Source organism: Ruditapes philippinarum, unplaced genomic scaffold (genome assembly GCF_026571515.1).
Source record: "Ruditapes philippinarum isolate M1 unplaced genomic scaffold, ASM2657151v2 ctg737_1_1_1_1, whole genome shotgun sequence".
Taxonomy (NCBI): domain Eukaryota; kingdom Metazoa; phylum Mollusca; class Bivalvia; order Venerida; family Veneridae; genus Ruditapes; species Ruditapes philippinarum.
Window position 1 is genome coordinate 391,098 of NW_026854988.1, and position 22,530 is coordinate 413,627.

The 22,530-nt window shown below is 30.3% G+C and overlaps 1 protein-coding gene across 1 annotated transcript; it reads left to right on the forward strand.

Moving 5' to 3' along the window:
• Positions 1–5,580: 5,580 nt before the first annotated feature.
• LOC132741701 (uncharacterized) lies at positions 5,581–10,440 on the forward strand. Its single transcript, XM_060729928.1, has 8 exons — positions 5,581–6,420; positions 6,885–7,093; positions 7,452–7,625; positions 7,778–8,053; positions 8,227–8,331; positions 8,607–8,727; positions 8,874–9,487; positions 9,700–10,440. The coding sequence occupies exons 1-8, from the start codon at positions 6,027–6,029 to the stop codon at positions 9,940–9,942; spliced, it is 2,136 nt and encodes a 711-aa protein (XP_060585911.1). The 5' UTR covers positions 5,581–6,026; the 3' UTR covers positions 9,943–10,440.
• Positions 10,441–22,530: the final 12,090 nt, after the last annotated feature.

Genomic DNA, 22,530 nt, shown 5'->3' on the forward strand with positions numbered 1-22,530 from the left:
AAATATATTTTTGTGACTTTTATAGTGTGCAAAGGAGTACGCATTACATAAATATTTTTATCACATAAACCGCGGCGCAGGAGTGTAATACAGCCATTTATCACACACCTGTGCCGATTTTGCGACTCCGTAAAAATGGTATTGCACGGCCGTGCATATATTTTGACGTGACGTCATTAGCGTTATACAAACAAAGACGCGCTAAATGTTAACGTTATATTATAGGTGCGTCAATGAAAAATGACTCTTATTTCACTTTGAACGGTCTTTACTTTAGGTATGTGATGAATAGAATATTAAATTCGTGTCAGTTCAATAGTGAATTTCTAGCACTCGTTGAATAAAATAATATTATGCTCGCCAGTATTGAACTTACACTCACTCGATATCCTCTATTTAATAAAAACGATATTACGCTAGTGTAATTACACTTTGACGTGACGTCATTTGCGCTACATATAAACATAGCTTAAAGCGCGCTAATATTAGAGTTACACTATAGGCGCGTCATTGAAAAAAAATACTCATTTTAACAGTTTACTGTTCTTTTATATATATATGATAAATAGAATATTATATTAGTGTAGATTCAATACTAAATTTATTGAACTCGTTGAATAAAACAATATTATGCTCGCAATATTGATTTTATTCAACTCGTTCAATAAATTTAGTATTTAACTACACTCATTCAATATCCTCTATAAATCTTAAAAATGATTGATATAAATATTTCACTGAAGTAATTAAATGACTGAAACCAATGAAAACAATAACGTACGCACTACATGTTTTGATATTTAGAAAGTGTTGTTGGTTTGTTTTTTAAAGTACATATCAGAGAAGGCTATTGTTCTGGTCATTTATTTTGGCATTTTGATGTTGTTTCGAATGTGTTAGAGTGATGTATAATTAGACAAGAACATCGTCCGAATCTTGCACTAGTGTTAGGTCAAAAATACTATCAAAATAGTTTAAAAATCATATCATATGTTCCATTTCCATGGCAAATACTTATATATAATTCGTGTATGGAAACTGAGCATTTGAGCGCTACAATAAGACAAACACAAATTAAACCAAAAATAGCTTGCTTTGTGGAGTATCGTCCAAATCGACCAAAAAATAACAATGATTTAAACACATATCTCTAACCCTGCTTTATATAATACCATCAGTTTGAACATATGTGTTTAATATTTAATTCAATATTCGTAAGATTAGTTCTCATAACACGGTTTTATATTGAATTTGTGTATCTAAATCCAATCAGAAATACAATATAATAACTTTGATCAACTTTTAAATTATTATTTTCCTCTACAAGACACTACTGTAAATCTTATATATAACAGATTATTTGGAACATTCTAAAGACAACTATGCAGTATTTCTTCATAAAAATCGTGGAGTTCCTCAAAAAGAAACATAAGTAAGATTTCATACATAATATATGGAGCTGAATGTTTTATAAGCAATCAGAATTGTACTGAGACTGTTTATTACTTTGAAATAATTTTGTTCTTGTTGTTGTTGTTGCTGGTGCTGAGTTTCCATTATCTGTGTGTGATGTTTTGTAATACATGAGAGATTCGTGTTGACAACACATTATGGAACTGAAATAAAATACATTTTAAAAAGACCATTACTCTTTGTAATTATAGTCTAGGGGATAATAAAGTTAGCTTAATGTAAAATAAAATTATATGTATGCTTTTGTAATAACTGCTCTCCAGTCAAAAGCACAAAATACAATACAAATACATAAATATATACAAAAAGCAAAAAAGGTTTGATACATAATAATATCCGTTTGAAAAGAAAAAGGTCATTCAACTCAATAGTAGTAAAGTGACTTTCTTTCTTTCTCTTGTTTTCTATCTCTTCTAATTTTCTCTTATTGTTTCTCCTTCAATGCGCATGTCTTAATCATTAAATTTTCTCAACATATTAGTTTAATAGACCAACCACTAAACTAAGTAAAATATCCCTTTAAAAATGAACTCATACTCGTGCTTATACCTCTAATCTAACAGTAATGTATCTTAAATTTAGTTCATGAATACTTGGCATAAACATAGTATGTATAGTAAGAAAGCAAGAACAAGTCGATATGATATGTATAGCTTAGTTTAGATATTTTTACTTTGTTACAATTTATTTGAAATTTGATAAATACTGATTACGGAGATAGTTTTCAAAAAAGCTTAACAAGCTTCTTACTCAATCCGTAAATTGTATTTTATGTACTTTATTATGTAAATATGTGGATTATAAATAAAATATTGTTTTAACTAATAGCAAATGTGTATCAGCCGCATAAATAAGTATTATGTACATAAATTCTATTTGAACTGTTAATTGAAAAGACTTTTATAACAAACACAAGGCTTTCCCGTCAGTTCTGTTATATCTAATCGAAACTGAGGATTAGTATATAACTGATAAGGTCTAGATGGACATGTATTTCTTTTAGCATTGTTTAATCTACATTAATGTCATTTTTATCTTTACTTCATATAACTATTTTATACTACATGAACCTAATATTCGATTTATACCACGAGTTATATATTATATCATTTTTAATGAAATATCTAGATCATTTCGGGAAAGGCTACAGAGGTTATCTACAAATTAATATGATAGTTGTTTTTATTTTAAAAATATAAATATGGAATTAAAAAAGTCTTTAAAAAACACAGAAAACAGCCAACAAATCATTTCGTTTAGCCGAATAAAATTAAGTCAATGTGCAGCATGGTGGCTGATGTCTTGGATTTAAGTTCACAAATGAAGCCTTAACGCTGCATCTCATTTTCGAAATCAATTAAGTAAGTTTAATTAAGTAGTTTATTTCTAGCCAAGAGCTTTTATTTAGAAAAGAATCCACGGCTTAATACATGTTAATACTGTTATACAATATCGTGTGCCAATTTGCTTATGATACTTTAAGGATCCCCGGTCAATTTGCGTATGATTTTTAAAGGACATCCACTGAAGTCAAAAAAAAAAAGTCAAAAGCCTAATAGCCTAAAAACGTTTTAACTCCTAACATAATTCAACTGCAGCACTGAGAAATACAATATAGAAATATACTCAGAGATAGATTGAATTTCAGTATTTAGTTTGTATCTTTGCCGAATTGTTATAAAAAAAACGTTCATCCTAGGTTATTTTCACAATAAGAATTATAAATACGGAAACAATATTGAGTAAGTTCTTAATCTAAAACAAATTGCTAGTATAAATCTACATCAAATAATATAAAATTCGTGAACAAGAAGATTCATCATCTCTCAGGTAAGTGAACTCGTCAAATCATTTACCACAAAACCACCTGCCAATTAAAATATCTGTTTTTAATTCAATTATTCAAATCTATTACATTTTGTATTTACGTAAGCCTAATAGTTTCGAATGATATAAAGTAAAATAAAGGAAAGCCGTTATAATGCGAATCAAGTCGTAATGGCGCGAATTAAAAGGCGTTTTGAAGCGAATAAAGCGTTTAAATAATCTATATATAGTAACAAAATCTAGGATATTTCAAGGTTACTATGACAAGAGTTAGGTCATTATGCAATTTCGGCCACCTTGCTACTCGGCATTATTTTAACATGCATTGTTAGTGCCGTTTGCAATGTGTAAATCACAATTTTTTTTTGTTAATTTCGAAATATTTTACTTTTAAATACATTTTCAAAAAACATAAACCTGGAGGCATGCTGCTTTAAAAAGGACTTATATTTGTATAAATACCTGTAGGTTTCCCAAAACTGTATGAATTGTTGTTTATGTAATATGACTGCTTCAACAATATTTGTTTATTCAATATGGCGATATTAAAATCGTTTCATACATATAGCTAAAACTTGTTTACATGAAAAACGAAACCGTAATCAACTTTTGACAAAAATAAACATACTGTATATGTCAGCAGAATCATATTGTAGTTGAAAATACAACAATGTTTTTCATAGCAGCAAAAGAAATGGTGGATAAAACTGTTCATTAAACCTCTCTGTCACTGGTTTGTCCTGCTTTGTATACTGAGAAGTCTACTTTTAATACTGGAGAGAAATTCAAGATCAGGGTGCTAAGAATAAGCATTGAATAGTTCAGACACTGATCGCATGGAAGAGTTTCTGAACTAATGCTATATATATAAACCATGTTAGACAGTTATTCTATAATTTTGATGGATCATAATAAATAAGAAACAAAACTTTAGTATACAGACACCTATATTTTAACTATTCATGACATGTACCCAGAAGATTCTGGTTTACCCAACGGCTTACAGCGGATCATACAGCATCAAATACACCCAACCCAAAAAGTTTCGGTGTACAAGAAAGCTTTTGATCTCACCAAAAAGCTTCCAAAGTTCCTAACAGCTTTTGCTACTGCAAGCAATGTCCTTTTGTACCTAACCGTTCCCAAGTTCCTTGTTAGTGTCTGTACAAAGACAGCGCCATGTGTATAATTCAACTTTGGATGAATCAAAGATTCCCAAACGTTCTAACAGTTCAAGGGTTAAATATCAACTTAACATACATACGGGATTGATGCATGCCAGCTTGTATTCAGCGTTATCAATGGTTTTTAAACGAAGAACATCTAGATAACAGCAAATATTAAATAATAACACGTTACTGGAACAGATATTTTTAATAAACTTGCTACGTAAGAAAGATATTAAATCTTCTGGGCTGTAAACAAGGATATTTTTCAACAATTCTTGTAATGTGAGCTGATTTTGTCGACAGGTGGTTTCCAATCGGTTTGTTGGAAACTGGTTTATCTGAAATACAGAAAAATTGTTCCAAATTGGCACGGAATATTCTGCTAGTTATAATAAGAAGCAATTATGAATGGAATGGAAATGCGCATTTAATAGCTATCTACATGAAAGTAGTTTGCTTAAAATAAACATTTTAAATAATTAAGAAAATGAGGTGCAACGTTTACCTGTTTTAACAAATTAACAGCGGTGTTATACGTGGAATAAATTATTTTGCTTTTAATAGTGAAAACAAAAACAAAATGAAATTATACTTTGAAATGATTGTTATCATTTCAGCTTCATATAATGCGATATAGTATTTTATATCAGGTGAATAAAAGTGGCTTAAATGTAGATTGCAATATTAAAAACATTTAAAACATATGAACCTTTCAGTTACATGTATATACCTATATGCAGGTTCGATTAAACATTTTTCATTACAGCAATGTAAATTATGTGATTAACGCTTTTAATTTTAAATATAATTGCTACACTTATTTATATACACGTATGCTTCAAACTGGAAAGTGATGATGATACACAATCCAATTCGTACATATAATTTTATTTTGTATCAACCTAACCTGTATTATATTAAAAGAAAAATTCCCCTAGTTTAATATTATAAAAAGTTATGGCCTTATCTGAACATTTAATGCGTTAACGTATTTAAGTTAAGTTTGACTTTATAAACACAAATCAGTATAAAACATAAAAAGAAGACACCCACGAACAATAAAACACATCGTCAATAAAAACAGCCACAAAGCAAACAATAAGTATACTGGGGTCCTACATATTTACCGGACAATCAGTTTACCGGACAAAATTTATTCGTATCAAATAAGCGCTTTATTTTATTATCGATTCTAAAATCATCCGGTCTGGATCACACAGATGCTTTCCGTTTCCAAGTGAATCACAACAAAACCGCTGTCAGGTAAATAATATTGATTCAATTCTATATTAACTTACATGCCACTTTGTTTACTATGTTATTTCATGACCTTGTCACGTGGGGGAATGATAATATTATGCGCATGCGCAAATATTGAGGCCCGTATTGTGTTATTTTACATAGGTCATTGCATTATCGTAGCAGACGATATAGTCATAATGAACATTTTGACAAAAATAGTTGTATTCAAACGAAGTATATTTTGATTTAGTCAGTACAATTTTTCTTCTTTTTTTTTTAAACAAAGAAATGCATATTGAAAACTAGATCTATATCATGAAAAAGGGGTACGCCCGATTTTTCAAACCAAGGGAGGAAACTCTTCATGTAACAGTCACACAAATAAAAATGAGTTGTCTCCCTTTTTCAGGCTTAATGATGACCAAAAGAAAGCAGTATGACGGTGAACAGATGCAAAGGGCTATATCAGCTGTTAAACAGAAAAAAATGAAGATAAGATTAGCCGCTAAAGAATTTCAAGTTCCAAAGTCCACTCTGTCGGACAAGTTGAAGGGCAGGTACAAGGGTATGAAACCTGGCCCAAGGACGGAGCTGACTGATGAGGAGGAGAAAGCGCTTGTCCATTTTCTTCTCTATATGGCCAATCAAGGATTTCCCTTGACAAGATCAATGACAAGATGTTTTATCATTGACATCATTAAACAGTCTGGTACGCATTCATTAAAAAAATATCGTCATAAAATGAATCCCCTCTTCAGTATCTTGTAATAAATTTATTTCTAGTTGAAATAAACGTAGATAAAATTATCTTTAAAGTCCAAATTATGTAACTTAAAAATTTTATCAACATATTTTGAGTTATATGAGCCGTGTCATGACAAAACCAACATAATGGGTTTGCGACCAGCATGGATCCATACCAGCCTGCGCATCCGCGCAGTCTGATCAGGATCCATGCTGTTCGATATCAGTTTCTTTACTTGTTATATGGTTTGTAAGCGAACAGCATGGATCCTGATCAGACTGCGCGGATGCGCAGGCTGGTCTGGATCCATGCTGGTCGAAAACGCATTACGTTGGTTTTATCATGACGCGGCTCATATACTTTTTTTATACAAAAAATAACAAATCAGAAGTTGTCATATTGTTATATCTGTAAAACTTTATTTTAAGGTCGCACAACATCTTTCAACATGGAAAAGGGTCCATCTGATGGCTGGTTCCAACGTTTTATGTCGAGACACCCGGATCTTTCTTCAAGGAAGCCGGAAAATTTGGACAAAGGCCGCATGTCCATGTCAAATTATAAAGTAGTTGGAGACTACTTCGAATTTCTGGACGGAATATTGGGGAAATATGGCATTAAAAACAAGCCTAGCCAGGTACTGATATGCGCTTGTTTTGTTTGGTTGTTTGTTTGTTTCATTTTACGTCTTTTCCCAACAGTATTTCAGTCATACAGGCGGGTAGTTTCCTAACCATCGTTCCTGGAGAGTTACACCAGTACTAGATTTCCTTCCTCCGCGCTAAACTACCAAAGCATCTTCCGGGGATCAAACCCACGCCAGAGAGGTAACTGGATTAGAAGTCATCGACTCTAACCCCTAGACCACGGAGGCGGTAACAACATTATGTCTTAAATATGAAAAATAATGAAAAACACAGCATCCTTACAGTTTAATACATAAGACAACCAATAATAAGTTTTTTTTCCTAACAATTACTTTTGCATATTTGCAGATCTTCAATTGTGACGAAACCGGGTTCACCGGAAAAGAAATGCCGAGAGCAAAAGTATTCGGTCCAAAGGGAAAACATGTGTTTCGTCAGAAGATATCGTCCAGTGACCACATCACCGCACACCTGTGTGTGTCTGCAAATGGCAGATTTCTTCCTTCAATGATAATCTTCCAGGTAAATAACTAAGTTAGTAAGACGGAGATGTAAAAGATTCGTCATTCCAGTTTTCATAAAAGTATTTTAACAAAAGTAATTAGATAATTAAGTTTATGAATATCGCCGTGTTGTCATGCTACATTTATGTATTTAATTTTTATACAAAATAGGGATCTTTGCCACACAGAAAGTACAGTGATGGTGTTCCAGACACATGGTTTTTCAGCCACAGTGATAGTGGTTATATGGACAGAGAGCTGTTCCAGAAATGGTTCAGCAATGTTTTCATACCCCATTGCGGAAAAGAGAGGCCGGTTCTCCTCATCATGGACAACCACGATGCACACATAAGCATCCCGCTAATTGAGGAAGCCATTGCAAATGGTGTGGTTCTTGTGGGACTTCCAGGACATACCACTCATATACTGCAGCCACTTGATGTCAAGGTAACGAATTTACCACTTTAATTATATAAAGTAACAAATATTCCACATTAAGCCATTTGCGCGTCTAAGACCAAGATTGTCAGTACAAATATGAATAAGTTATAAATCATACATTTATAAAACTGCATCATTTCAAAAATCATTTTAACAAAAAACATGTACTATAATTGTAGATTATAGGACCATTAAAGGAAAGATATGCGGCTGTCGCTGCCAGTTTGGGACAAACCGGTTCGTCAATGGTAATTGGAAAAGCAAGGTTCCCATTGGTACTTAAGGTAAAAGAATAATATTAATAACAAATAAAAGATAAATAAGTGATACTACAATAAAAGTTGTACATTTTATTAAGTCGGACTTTTCCGATACATAATATCTTAACGTTACGATAGGTCCGGTCCGGTAGTAGAATATTGTTTAATAGTCGGTAAGCGAAGTCAAATGTATTGTTCAAATGCAATAATAATAGCCGTCGAGGTTTTGAATTGAATGCAAAATATTATGTGTCGATTGGACCGCATAAATAAATTGTAGATTATTTTTGATTTTTTAGCATGCATTAGACAAGGCTACACCTGCATCTATTTCGGATGCCTTTGCAGTGACCGGCATATGCCCTTTCAATCCTGATGCTGTTGACAAGTCACAGTTGATTGCAGCGTCATTTGAAAAAGGTTTGTGCTTAAGGTTCTAAGTTCTACATGTATATCACCAAAGATAGATATATTTCATTTATGAGCTGTTGTTTGCACTTTTAAAGATTATTATAAGTCATAATATACTCCATTGGCATTAATTGAATTTGTGTCATTTATTGTAGACAAGCAACGTACTACGGACAGTGACAAGGATGTTGTAACGACGTGTACCACGTGCGGCTCTTACGCGAGAAACCCCCTTGTTGTTCATGGTTTAATTCCCCAGGAGTTGTCTGATATATTAATGCCGCCACCAGTTAAACCACAGCCACAGAAGAAAAGTAGGCGGCTAGTAACAGAAGCAAGACTGATAAGTGGTGCAGATATGCTTCAACAACTTAAGGTAAAGTTCAAGAATTGTAAATTCAATTTACATCAATATAATTACTTTCAAAAAACAATGAATTTGTTAACGCAAAACTATTCATTCTTATCAAGCGTTTCTTTTGCGCAACGTCTCGATGTACTCTTGTACATTGCAGGAAAAAAGAAAGAGGAAATTAAGAAACGCGAGGGTATCGAAAGAAGGAAAATAGAATTGAAAGAAAAGAGAGAACTCAAAACTAAAATGGAGCAGGAAAAGAAGGCTAAAAGAGAGCAAGAGAAAGAAGAACGAGTGAAGAGAAGAGAACAGCAAGAAGAAGAGAAGAGGCAGAGAAAGATTACCAGGGAAGAACAAAAACAAAAAAGGAATAAAGAAAGAGAAGAAAAACGAAAGCAAAAGCAAAAGTCGACGGTAAAAAAACCTTATGAGCAATAATGCTTTCTTATATCGTACGGATATTATGTTTTGCGCAAATGTTTCGAGTTTTTTTTATTTGTGATTAATTCCGAAAATTATTAGTATATAATTGAAACGTAATTTGCAATTCAGAAAATGCCTTGCCACATTTTTTAGTCATATTAAGTTAGAACAAGTTTATTGAAAATGCTTTTGATGTGTTGTAGGTTAATGTAGCAGAGCATCTTGCTGCTAGCTTCTATGTCTGTGATGTATGTGGAATAAGCGGTGAAGCTGATGATGAAGAGCGGGGAATCGCGTGGTATGGCTGCGACGAAGACTGTTGTCAACGCTGGTACCATGATGACTGTTTAAGTCTTGCTGAGTTGGAATGGGTGCTTGAAAGTCTGGGAGATAGTTCCAGCTGGTATTGCAGACTTTGCAAGCCATGGCTCTACCAAGAAGAGTAAATCTGTGCTTACTGTGACAATTGTGTAACTGTTATTTTATGGTTTTTTTGTGTTTTGATAAAAAAGCAAACGCAAAGTGAAAAAAAAATTACTGAATATCAAATACGATAAATGATTTATAAAGAATTAATACGTTTATTGTGTTATTATTTAATAGCCCATACACCCCATGTACGGGCCTCACCATGGTTCGTGTCTATTTTTAGTGACAACTTGGGGTTTTCCGATATTTTAAACTTGCCTTTTATTAGTAGAAGTTCCCTTGGTGAGTATTTTTGTGATTTATTTTGATTCACGACTATAAAATGTTATTAAACTAAATGTCCGGTAAATTGAGTTGTATGTACGTTTTTTTGGCTTTTATAATGCCCCACTTTAAAGACGCTTTTAATGGTCAGAATCATAAATCTTAAGCATGAAAATATATCGAGAACATAAATTGAGAACCAAAAATTAGTTGGGTAAAATTTCATGATTTTTTATTGTTTTGAATAAAAGTTACAGCTAAAAAACCTCATATTTTGTCCGGTAATACGTAGGACCCCAGTATGTAAAAATGATAATCGGTCGAACTAACATATGATTTTTTCTAAACTTTCGATACAGTCATATAGAAATATTAGCAATGATTGCGTTACATGGACATAATGTTTTCTGGTAGCTAAGAAATATACTGAGAGTACCTGATAAGTTCGGTGTATTTTGGGGTGTTTTTCGATATTTTCATGATGTGCATGAGTAGACTTATAGGATTGCGAAGGATTCTTGCGGTCTTGTAAATTTTGACAAAATTTAAAACTCAGTAAGGTCTTGACTGTGCAATAATAAACTCTTAATTCTTATGTAAAATAAAATGTTCATATGAACATGCCATGTGATCTAAACCCAATTAAAGTATTTTAAATAGAAAAATTAATGAACCATCAAGTACATTTCATTAAAAAAATATCCTTTTCATTTTATTTCATTACGGAAAAAAAATATCCTTTACATTTTATTTTAGAATGGCCAATACAATGAAGTTATAGGTTTTCAGTTTGTTATTTTAAAATTACCAAATAAAATTCTTCTTATATTCAGTTCTTCCCTGTAAGGTTAAATTTTACAGGAAGTCAAATTTACTTTAGCCGGCTTTGGCCGAAACAGCAGTCTTTTGCAACGTTTTGTCTCATGAACTGTTTGTGGATAGAATGTGTACACATGTTTGTTTTTATTTCAGCGGAATATGGTATTTATTATGAAGAATAACTATTCGTTTTTGGGATGTTCAAATCAATCTGCTGTATTAATACAGTGTAATTTAAAAGTCAATCAATTGCAATTGGATTTAAATACACACCGGTGAATTTTGTTCTGAGAACTAGTTTGTGAGGAGTGAATTAGAAATTAAACGAAGTAATCATACCTTGGAACAGATGGGATATAAAGCAGAGTCAGGAAAATTGTGATTTTGTGAGTGTCATTTGTTAATGTACAATTTCAATTCTATATGAAAATGTAAATTCACTCTGCTTTGTATTTGTAATGAACAATATATATTGTTAACAACTGTTTGTTTGTTTGTTTGTTGATGACCCCTTGGTTTCATTTTTTTTCTTGTCGTACAAAGGTGAACTATTTGAAACGTTAAATTACCAAATTTGTCTGCATAGCTACTGCTGACTGACTGGTATGTTTTATGGGAATGTTATTTTAATTGAAGATACCAAGCCTATGAACATAATATAATTGTTTTGACATTTTACAGATGAGACACTACTAAAGTGAAATTATGCTTATGTTGTATTGTCAAATTGTGTTGAATTGACTATACATTTCAAAACATGGCCTGATATAATGATGATTGACCAGCAATTGATTAAATAAAATGTTAATCTGCCCAAGATATAACAAAATAGCCAATATTTTCATAAATTGAACGTTCGGGTATATTCCGATGGATATTGATATATTAATCTATTTGAAACTCGCCATCGTAAACTTTCTTCGAGACAAATGATTTCGTAATTAATTGTTGACTACTTTACTGATTGAAGCCATATTTATTAAGCTATACGTTTTATTCTGACAAAACTTGGTGTTTTCATATCTCATAACAGAGTAAATAACAACAATTTGACATAAACATAGTTTTATTAATGAAGCAGCTTCCATTTATAACTATTTAATAAAACAATTTAATATGCAAATAGCAAGTGTAGTTTTTCTAAATATGCAAAGATCATTGGCATTACTACTAAATGCAAAGAGGTGGTATGACACTGAAAAAATAATTCTAAAACTGAATAATGAAATGTGTTAATGTTTGAAAACTAAATGCATTTTATCTTCTAAGCAAATTAAGGAAAGTACAAGAAGATGCCAATCCGGATATGAGACACTTAAACTAAGTATATATACATGACTTTCTATATATTGACTTTCTTTCAAATATATTAGCATTTCATAACCTTATGTATGCAATCATAAAAAGTATTTCCACATATATATACATATAATACATATTAAAAATACCTGTTACTTCAGTTATTTACAAAAATGTTATTTACATTCCTATACAAAAGCTAAAGCGGCATCCTTTTCCCAATAAAATGTATTGAAATCAATGATCCTGGATATTTAGAATTTCTCCAATTCTAAAAACGACATTTTAATGATGGGCTTAGATATAACAAATACATATTTTGTTGTCCTTTTCAATATTATAAGACATTTGTTCCAATTATATTATATTATACAATAACAAATATATTTTGTTGTTCTTTTCCATGTTCTCAGACGTTTGTTCAAATTCTTTGCTAAATTGTTCTCCTTACTTTGTAGCAATATCATAATTATAAAATTATATTAAAATGCCTTAAAAGAACAAGATTGTATTCTGACAACAATATGAAAAATTATAAAGACTCATGCCGCTTAAATAATTCATAGAAATCGGTATATCCAATAAGTTTCTGCAATATTTCACTGTCTGTTACACTGAGGTTGTCTGTCGATCTATAATGATCGGATGCTGTGCTACAGATATATTTGTTTCACATTTTCGTGGGATTGGCTAATAAATCATGTTGAAATGAAAGTTTATTTGAGCTGTAGTTTAGATAACAATTCTAAGTGATCTTGTGATCTAAGTGATCTGTTGGTTACTCAATGTTCATAAATTTTAAAATCTTAAAAGCATACATCACTGAATATGCCAATTGAATGATCATATAAACTTACATCAAAGTCAAATTCAAACTTTTAGTGTAAGGTTGTTAGAAATCCCTCTTGAGATTAAATATTTCATCGACATTACATTCAAAATTTTAGAGACTTGCCATATCTAAGGAATACATGTACTAGTTTCATCGAAAACATTTAACATGAAAAATATAAATTGTGATAATCAATGTAAACTTAACTCGTTTAAAGGAATAAACATTAAGTCTTTTAACAATTTTACAATAAAATATGTTGTCTTTAATATTATTTCTTCGAAACATAATTACAGCAATATGCATTACATTTTGTTTGTATAATCGATTTTTGTACGTGCATGTACATTTTAGTATTTTTTTTTATGTTTATATACTGCACCCTGAAAACTACTTGTTTTCAATATTACCAGTCACTGTTATAAACTGTGGGAGCTAAGTCAATTACAACACAAACGAGATAGAGTAAATATTAACATCAAACTTTGCTTGGTACAGAAGGTGAAATATGAAACATTCCTATTTACAAAGCGTATGTAAATATATCTGGTTAAACCTGCCAGTTGTTTAAGCAATGTCGGGCGTGCACTTAAGATCGTGCAGTGCGGCAATATAATAACAGATAAACAGTTTCAAAAATGTTCATTCAAGATTTCATTTACGTTATCAATACCATTTTACCGTAAAACTATTTCTCTTAAGTTTTAACCTACATCGCCAAAGATGTGAATGATTGTGTATGATATAAACATGTTGCGTTTATTTATCAAAAGATCGCATTAAAATATGTATATTGTGTTGCTGCTGACGTCATGAGTTGATATCATCTATGTGTTCTTTAAAGGTACATTAAGTGTTTCATTCAATAAAAAGTAACCTCTTTGTTGTGGTCTGTAATGAATGAATTACTCTAGTGTGAAAAAAATCCCACCTGTTCTCCAGGATAGCTTGTAACCAAGAGAAACTAAATCGACTTCAGAAATCATTTATTAAATCTACATTAGCAATGTTTTATGAAACCTCCACAGCAAGATCCATAATCAACTTTCCTTATATCAGTGTAAATCAATTTCACATAGAACAAACGACTATTTGATTTATTTATATCAATACAAAGTCCATTCGTTTTAATAATACATTTGAAAGTTCATACACCTGGCCAGAAGTGATATTTACTTTTTATTTTATAATATACAGGCTGAAAACAATGTATTGCTGTCAAAGGATTTGAGACTTGTCATAAGGCCATGCCACTTGATGTTCTCAGTTTGATTCCTTCTAAAATAACACATAGCTATGTTCAATGATGTAATGAGATGTGCACATATTGCATATCTTCATAATAATATCCTAGATATAGCAACATTATAGGCGAAAATAATATCTATGCAAGGTAATTGTGTTTGATATGAACAAGTTTTTAATAAAAAATATTTTTTGCTGTAATATTTAATCCATCCCTCTTTGCTTTTCATTTTACTGATTAATATGTATTTAATTTTGTGATGAGATTCAAAATCACTAGTTACAATATAACTGTTTGCCCTAACACTGATACAAACCTGGTTCTTTGTTCAAGATATAATTTGTATGATTTTTGTTTGAGTCCTACGTTTTAACATTTTATAAATAAAAAAAACAGCCAATGTGTTGTTATTTATGTTAATGATATTTTCTATCGCAGCGCCCGATATCCACGCATAGGGTTCCTCACAGATATTTAAAAAACAATTTCTTGATCAGAGAGCAAAGGTTCATTTATAAAGTAAAAAACTACTTATCAACCTGAACTTGGGGATGATTTCTTTCTTTCAAAATTAATTTAACCATTTTTACAGATGTTAAGAAATATTTTTGGATTTATTTAAATAAAATATTAACTGTAAAACATTTGATTCGGATCACAACGGAAATACTATAAATCCGGTATTTTTCGCGATGTTTTAATTTTCGCTATTATTTGCGAATCGGTTACGTCGCGAATTCATGATAACGCATAAATTTTATAACACAACATACGTTATACAAATTTATATCAGTTACAATTTTTTTTAAATTGTGGTCAAGTTTGATAATGAATACAATCACTAATTTAAAAATATACTGCGGATTTTTTTTTTAAAAAAGTCGCGAATTTAAAATTCTGACACTGCCCTCGCGAATTCATGAAGCCGCGAAATAATTCTGGAATGGGGTTTTCGCGAAATAAAGATCACGCAAATATAAAGTGATTAAAGTATTGAAGAAGACTCATATACTTACTATGTGCACTTTCATATTTCATAGTTCTCACACATTTGATTCATGTTACTTCTACTATGATCGGAGATTTTTCGTTATTATGTGTATAATGAGAACAATTCATTCGGACATCATTTTGAGTCATCTATTATAATTGTTTAATTTTTTTGTAAATATATTTAATGAAGTGAATGTGTTTCTCGTAGATGAAAGATAACATCTTTGTTGAAATAATTAATAAATTTGGTGTGCATAATAGCCCAGTGAACACAATTTAGATTTTTGCAACTGATAAGGCACTTGCATTAATAAACATTAAAACTTGATTGTTTTATCAATTTTCAGTATTTGATTAATGGTTCTCTTAAAATGCATAATTATCATGACTGATTAATAAAATAATAAATAGGCTAGCAATTAAACTGGATGCTGTTGGTGCTTACAAATGATGATAAAATATCTTTAAATTTTATTTCGAATGACTTCGACTTTATTATTCAACATATTGTTCCAATACAATAATTCATGAAATGAATCTATCAAGAGCGTATGGTTTATATAAATTTATAATGTTCACAACAAATTTATAACAATGTCAGTCTTTACATATGCCGACAATTCAAAACGATTGCAATCACAGTGAAATTGATGATGTTTAATGATATTGTTTTTCGGTATGGTTTCAATTTATTTTTGCCAGACATTTTGATAGAATATAAGTATGTCATTCTGATGATACTATATATCTAAAAAAGAGGTTTTCGTGTAGGAATCCGGGTGCCACTATATCAATGGTCGCAGACCCTAAGTCATGTAAATTGGTTTTAAAAGGATGTACATTAAAGTCTAGCTAAAACAAGTTGCATAACATTTTAGAATGGACACTTTTTTATGATTAGTTCGAATTGAAAGTATAATGTTGAGGTCTTTGTTGCAAGAACATACCTTGTATGCATATAATATTCAAATAAAAAGAGAAATATTTGTAACCGTTCCAAAATAAATTATGTTTATCGACGTGCAATTTTATAAAAATGTTTCAAGTATTAATGGTGTATCATGAAATAATACTTAAAACTGGAAATCGTGACCTAAAGATAGTTATCCTTTGTTATAAAGATAACGATTTACTCGTTTAATCCCCTCTACGAATATTTAAATTCATGTTTAACAATAAAATACTTCGTTAACACCCATGGGTATCATTTCTAGTAGTCAAGAAGATTATTTAATAGTCTGATAAGTACAATTATATATATATTTACTAGTGGACAAAATGATCTTTACAGCAATAATATATCATACATTTGACTTAATCAATGACATATTCTTTAAGCGACTCAATGAATATAATATGCAACTGCACATTTTATATTCCATACAAAAAGACATTTTATAAGAACGTATAGTTTATTTTTGATTATCTTTTACATCAATGCTTTCTAATGTATAAGACGTATGAATATGTTTATTCCCTATTCGCCAGATTAGTTTTTCTATCACAGCAATGCTCTTGTTCTATATATTAATCAAATCTAAGCATCCGATCAATTGTAACGTAGACCAACAATATCTTCTTTTTTGACTGAATATCAATTTAATCCTTCATTCGATTGATAGTCGTCAATATTTCTTGGCGGCGTTAAGGAAAAAAGTAGATCTTTGACTTTTGAAAGTTATTGGAAATGATCAAAGATTCTGTTTAAGTGATTCAAAAATGTTCAGTCTGCTAGGAATAAGGAACGGCAATAACTACAAGACCAATAAAAATGAAACCAACAAAATGATAACAACCCTCATCACCCCCTCCCCCCCCCCCCAATTCAAAAAGAAAGAAAAAGAAAACAAACAAAAGATTATTAACAACAACAACACAAAAAAACAACAATAAAATCCTAACCAACAAACACAAAGCACAAAACAAAAGCAATCAAACAGTCAAGCATTCACTTGTTACGCCCCTTTGAATATACAATAACCGATTACCTCAAGATATAAAAGCAGTGTTTCGTGATGGAATCATATGTAGATGCTTAGAACTAGAAGTCTGAAATTTCATATTTTGTTTAACAGTCAGGTATTAAAATATGAGATTTGTTTTCATTGTATATCGCAGATAAAAAATTTGATTTTGCGCTTCACAATTTGTATAAATGTCCGCCGGGTTTCCCAAAACAAATATCATAAATTTTTTTTAAATTTCTCGGAGAGTACAGAAGTGTAATGTACCGAAACAGCTATGGCAATAGTTTGTAACTTTTATATTTTATAGTGATATTAATCTCCTTTTAAACATATGACTGAATATTTATTAAAGATATATTAAGAACATTAAACTATAAAAAAAACAATAAGAAGAAAAAAACAAAAAAAACATTTTAAAATTTTATCCGGCAGAAAGAAAAAAAGGAAAACCTGACAGTATCAATATGACGAATTCTATAACTACGTTGTCTTTTTCATAAACGGACTTGTGATCCGTTGTATTTGGAAAAATTTTTTGGATGATCAGAGGCTTTGAACCATCAAAAAGTTTTAAGAATAAATTAATGGATTGTAACAGAAACTGAAAATGGGACCTACACGCTCAAAAAAATATTAATGGGAAAAATTAACCCAAAAAACCCCCGATTGGGGGTTTAAAATGTTTTGAAAAAAAATTAAATTTTTCCCAAATAATAAAACATAACGAAGTGGCTTAAAAAACAAAAATAAAACGCCAAAAAATTCTAACAAAAATAATAAACAACCTTTTTAAAAGTTTCTTTTGTTTTTTTCACAAAACCTGTGCCGCTTTTTTTCGGCCCGTCAAAGGTAAATTTCAAAGGCCCCCTTTTTTATATATTTTTAAAGTTTTACGTCAAATTTTTTGTTAAAACATAGTTTTTAAGACGCCGCTTTTAAAAAATTCGTTAACAAAATAAAGGGGGCCAAATCAAATAAACTTTAAATTTTAGGTATTTATGAAAAGAAAAATTTATAATCCTGGTTTGGGTTTTTTTTTGAAAAATTATTGGAAAGTTGAAATAAAAATTTTAAATTAGCTTGCCAAGGCCCAAAAAATTTTTAAAAATTTTAAACTCGAAAAATAAATTCAGTTTTTGAAAAATGCCCCTCATATAAACCTCTATCCCATTGAATAATTTAAGGAGTCTAATGAAAATTATTTTTGAATAATTTTTAAAAAAGTGAACATTATCAAAATATAATTTCAGAGATTTCAAATAATGAGACTACTTTTTGTACCTCACTTTGCAATATAGAAGAAAACGCCTTTCTTAGCTTTGGGAATACGAAGTAGCTAATAGCCCAATATGCTTCCTTTAAATACATGTTTTTACGAAATGTGGGAAATAAATATGTTTAAACTATCAAATTTCGTTGGCATTTGATATACTAATGTCGCTGCCGGTGTACGACAACCCAGCATTTTTTTTTGGGGGGGACGCAACCAGCGTACAGCCTTCCATTTAATAACAGATGCCTCAGAGAAACCTAGCAGCTTCCTTTGAAATCCAACGCTTTCCGATGTAACAAGCATAAATTTTACCTTTTATATTTATGTTTACCGTGCCATTTCGTGTTTAACATTATCATTTGTTTCTAAATTTAGGAATAGTAATGAGTAGGATAATTAACAAAGATTTTTTATTTAAAAGAAAATCTTTTTTTTGAAAAGCGGAAAACTTTATTGACCAAAATTTTGCTGCATTGAAAGGCCTACACCCCTTTTTTTAATAAAGTAAAAAAACCAAAAAAAACATTAAACGTTTTTTCAATGCTTTTTAAAAGGAAAATTTTTTGGAAAAAAATTTTTTGTTTAGACATGGGGGTTTTTAATCCGGTTTTTTTTAAAATTGTTTTTTGAGATAAAAGGGTTCTTCTCGTTTCAATTTACATATACTATTTAGGAAAGTATCCCAAATGATTTTTGTTTTAACAAAGCAAAACAGGGAAATTTTTGATTTAAATTTAAAATTAAAATTTTTTATATGTTGTTTTTAATTTAAAACTCCCCAACTAAAAAAAATTTGGGAAACGTTTTAAATTTTAAAAATAAAATGCAAAAAAGGTTCCTCATTGCTGTTAAACCTAATCTCACAAAAAGCAACGTGAACTGCCAAAATAATGAGAACAACAATGTCTTTGTGGCTTTCTATGATTTGTGAATATTTGTGTTTTTTTGTTATTTTTCTTTTTGTGTTTACTTTGTCAAAATTTGTTTTAGGGAAAAAATTTATCACATTGATATATAAATAATGTTATCTTGTACGAAGTGTTTGATAGATAATGTAGAAAAAACGAGTCTTTTCTAGGGTGTTCCATTTGATCAGATCAAGTCCTTTAGCGGAGAATTCAATTCTTATTTGATAGATCATTTCTGATTAACATAAACATTGTTATGGTATCTTAGCTATGTTAAGGAATGCTAAACTAAATTTGAAACAAAATGCTGATATCTTCACAGTAATGTTATAAAAACTGAACCATGGTTATTCTGTCTGCATAAGTGTCATTCTCCGACGAATGATTTCTTTTCCTCGTTAGTTTATTGTACTCTATGGTTGTTCAAGTATACATCTTTATTTGTAGCAATCATTTGTTGTTTGTATCTTCGCTTTCAATAATGTTACTTGTCCTTGTGCATCACCGCATGTTTATATTATCATATATGTCACACTGTTCAATAACTATAGCTTTATTATCACAGTTGTATTAGCTAATGAAGGCTTCTTTTCTCTGCTTCTTTTATTCGCTTGAATATTATTTTATTAATATTGTTGGTGACACATGAACACCGTTGTGAGGTGCTTAATATGTTCTAGATTTCATGTACTTCTATTAAAATTGACAAATATTGTATGAGTTGTATGAGTACAATAACCATTAACAACCTATGTTACACTAAGTCTTAGACTTTTATACTGCGTCTATTTTCTCTGGTTTCGTTTTTATTTATGTCTTTGTTCAGTCTTATTTCAAGAAATAAATCTTTACAAACCTGTTCGGTGGTAATGATTAAGTATTTCGGAATTCAGAATTCATTTCTTGAGTCTTCATAATATTGCTTTACGTTTTCTTGTATAGAAGTTCAAATTCGACAAAATACCAAACATTGAAAATTATTGTATCACGCGAACCTTCCTCGAATCATTTTCATAAAGAATTGAGGTTAGCACTGAGGTAAAATCACTAAAAGTTATAATCTTCCAACTAATTAATTGCAGGGATTGAATTTAACATTTTAAGCTTTGAACGTTTGTTTACAACCAAAACATATGGAAATAAAGTTTGACGTAGAAAATGTGTTCCAGCACGATAGTGATAGTTCTTTCTTTTGTTACTAGCTAGTAAAACAAAAACATGTAGTAAAACATATACACAGATTTTTTAGATGTTGTAATACCATGATTTAAAATTAATTGAACTCATGCAATTACAATATTGAACTAAATTTTACTGCAGATTTTATCTATTCAGTTTTAAAGAAAATGTTTTCAAATAATTATATGTACACACAAGAATTTACAATACAATCTGAATAATGTAATGGAAAGGATAAGAAAAAAACAAATATGTGGTATTTGTCTTCAATGAGTACAAAATCAGGTTTTTAATAAGAATTAAGCTTTAATTGTGTAAGGAAAACAGGAATAAAACAGGGATTAAAATCTCAATTAAAAACAACTTACGATAAGAAAGGATAGACAAGGTCTTGAGAAAGAAAAATCGAAGAAATGCGTTTGGGACTTAATTATTTTAATATTTTGCTTTCATTGATGAAGCATTGGACGCTTGTAAAAGTGATCGTATTTTCGTTATGTGGGAACAAACGATTGACAATTATTTACACTTACATCAGCGTCAAATTCAAACTTATATTTCGTTTTTGCCCTACGCAAAATGCGCATGCGTGAAATGCAACATCCGTTACTATGGAAAAATCGTACTGTACAATGGTCTAAAAATAGTTTAATGTCATTATGAGAGAGTTGTTTGTTTTAATATATGAAATTAATATAAAGAAAGTTATTTATGAATTTTACTGTGGAAATTTAATAAAATATAGCTTATGTAAATTTGGAAAATGATTTCTAAAGAAGATTTAATCTCTATTGCTGAGAAGTTATCCTGCAGAACAGGTGAGATACTACAGGACTATAGTAATTCATTCATTGGAGTACACATCAGAGATTTGAGATTTTTTTATTTCTTGAATGATACAAAAAAGTACCTTTAAAGAGGACGCAGGTGATATAATATCATGACGTCAGCAGCAACACAATATAAATCATTTATACCATTACAAAATCCATTCAGATTGTTTATAACTTAAGGAGTGACATTTATTGCTTTGCTTTTCATTCGTGTAATACACGTTATTTGTTTTTGTGATGAGATTCAAAATCACTGGTTACAATATTATTGTTTGTCGTAACATTTATACGAGCCTGGTTCCTTGTTCAACATATTACGTGTTTCAGTTTGTCCAACTGAGACCTACATCTTTAACATTTTATTACAAACGATTAATAAAATAACCAATGTATTATTTGTTATGTAAATGATAAATTCTATCACAGCCCCAGATATCCACGCATAGAGATTGTCACAGATATTTAGAAAAACCTTTTCTTGAGCAAAGAGCAAAACATAATTTAAAAAAACTACTCTTGAACTTGAACTTGGTTTTATATCTTTCTTTCGTAATTAAATTACCTATTTTTTTACAGATATTTAGAAATATTTTTGAGTATAAAATATCATTTGTTTCGTATTATTTCACAACTTAAATATTCATGAGAACTCATATACTAAGGATGTGCGCTTACACCGTTTTATAGTTCTCATACATTTGAATAATATAACAATGATCAGATGTTTCGTTATTGTGTATAATATTAAAATAATAACAATTTTTAAATCATAGCTAATCATCTATTTTTTATCATTCTTGTAAATATATTTCTTTTCAATTCGATTTAAACATTATAACTTTAAACGTTCTTTTGGTTCACCGTACTGTAAACAGGTACGATCATTTTTTGCATACAATGTAGCAATCAAAGTATCAAATAGTTAAACATTTTGCAGTATTAAATTAATGTGTTTCTTTTAGATGTGTGATAACACATTGTTGAAATATTAC

Coding starts and splice junctions, on each gene's coding strand:
- LOC132741701 (XM_060729928.1), top strand. CDS start 6,027: ATGAAAAAGGGGTACGCCCGATTTTTCAAACCAAGGGAGGAAACTCTT. Junction 7,094..7,451: donor TTAAAAACAAGCCTAGCCAG/GTACTGATATGC, acceptor GCATATTTGCAG/ATCTTCAATTGTGACGAAAC. Junction 8,054..8,226: donor TGCAGCCACTTGATGTCAAG/GTAACGAATTTA, acceptor CTATAATTGTAG/ATTATAGGACCATTAAAGGA.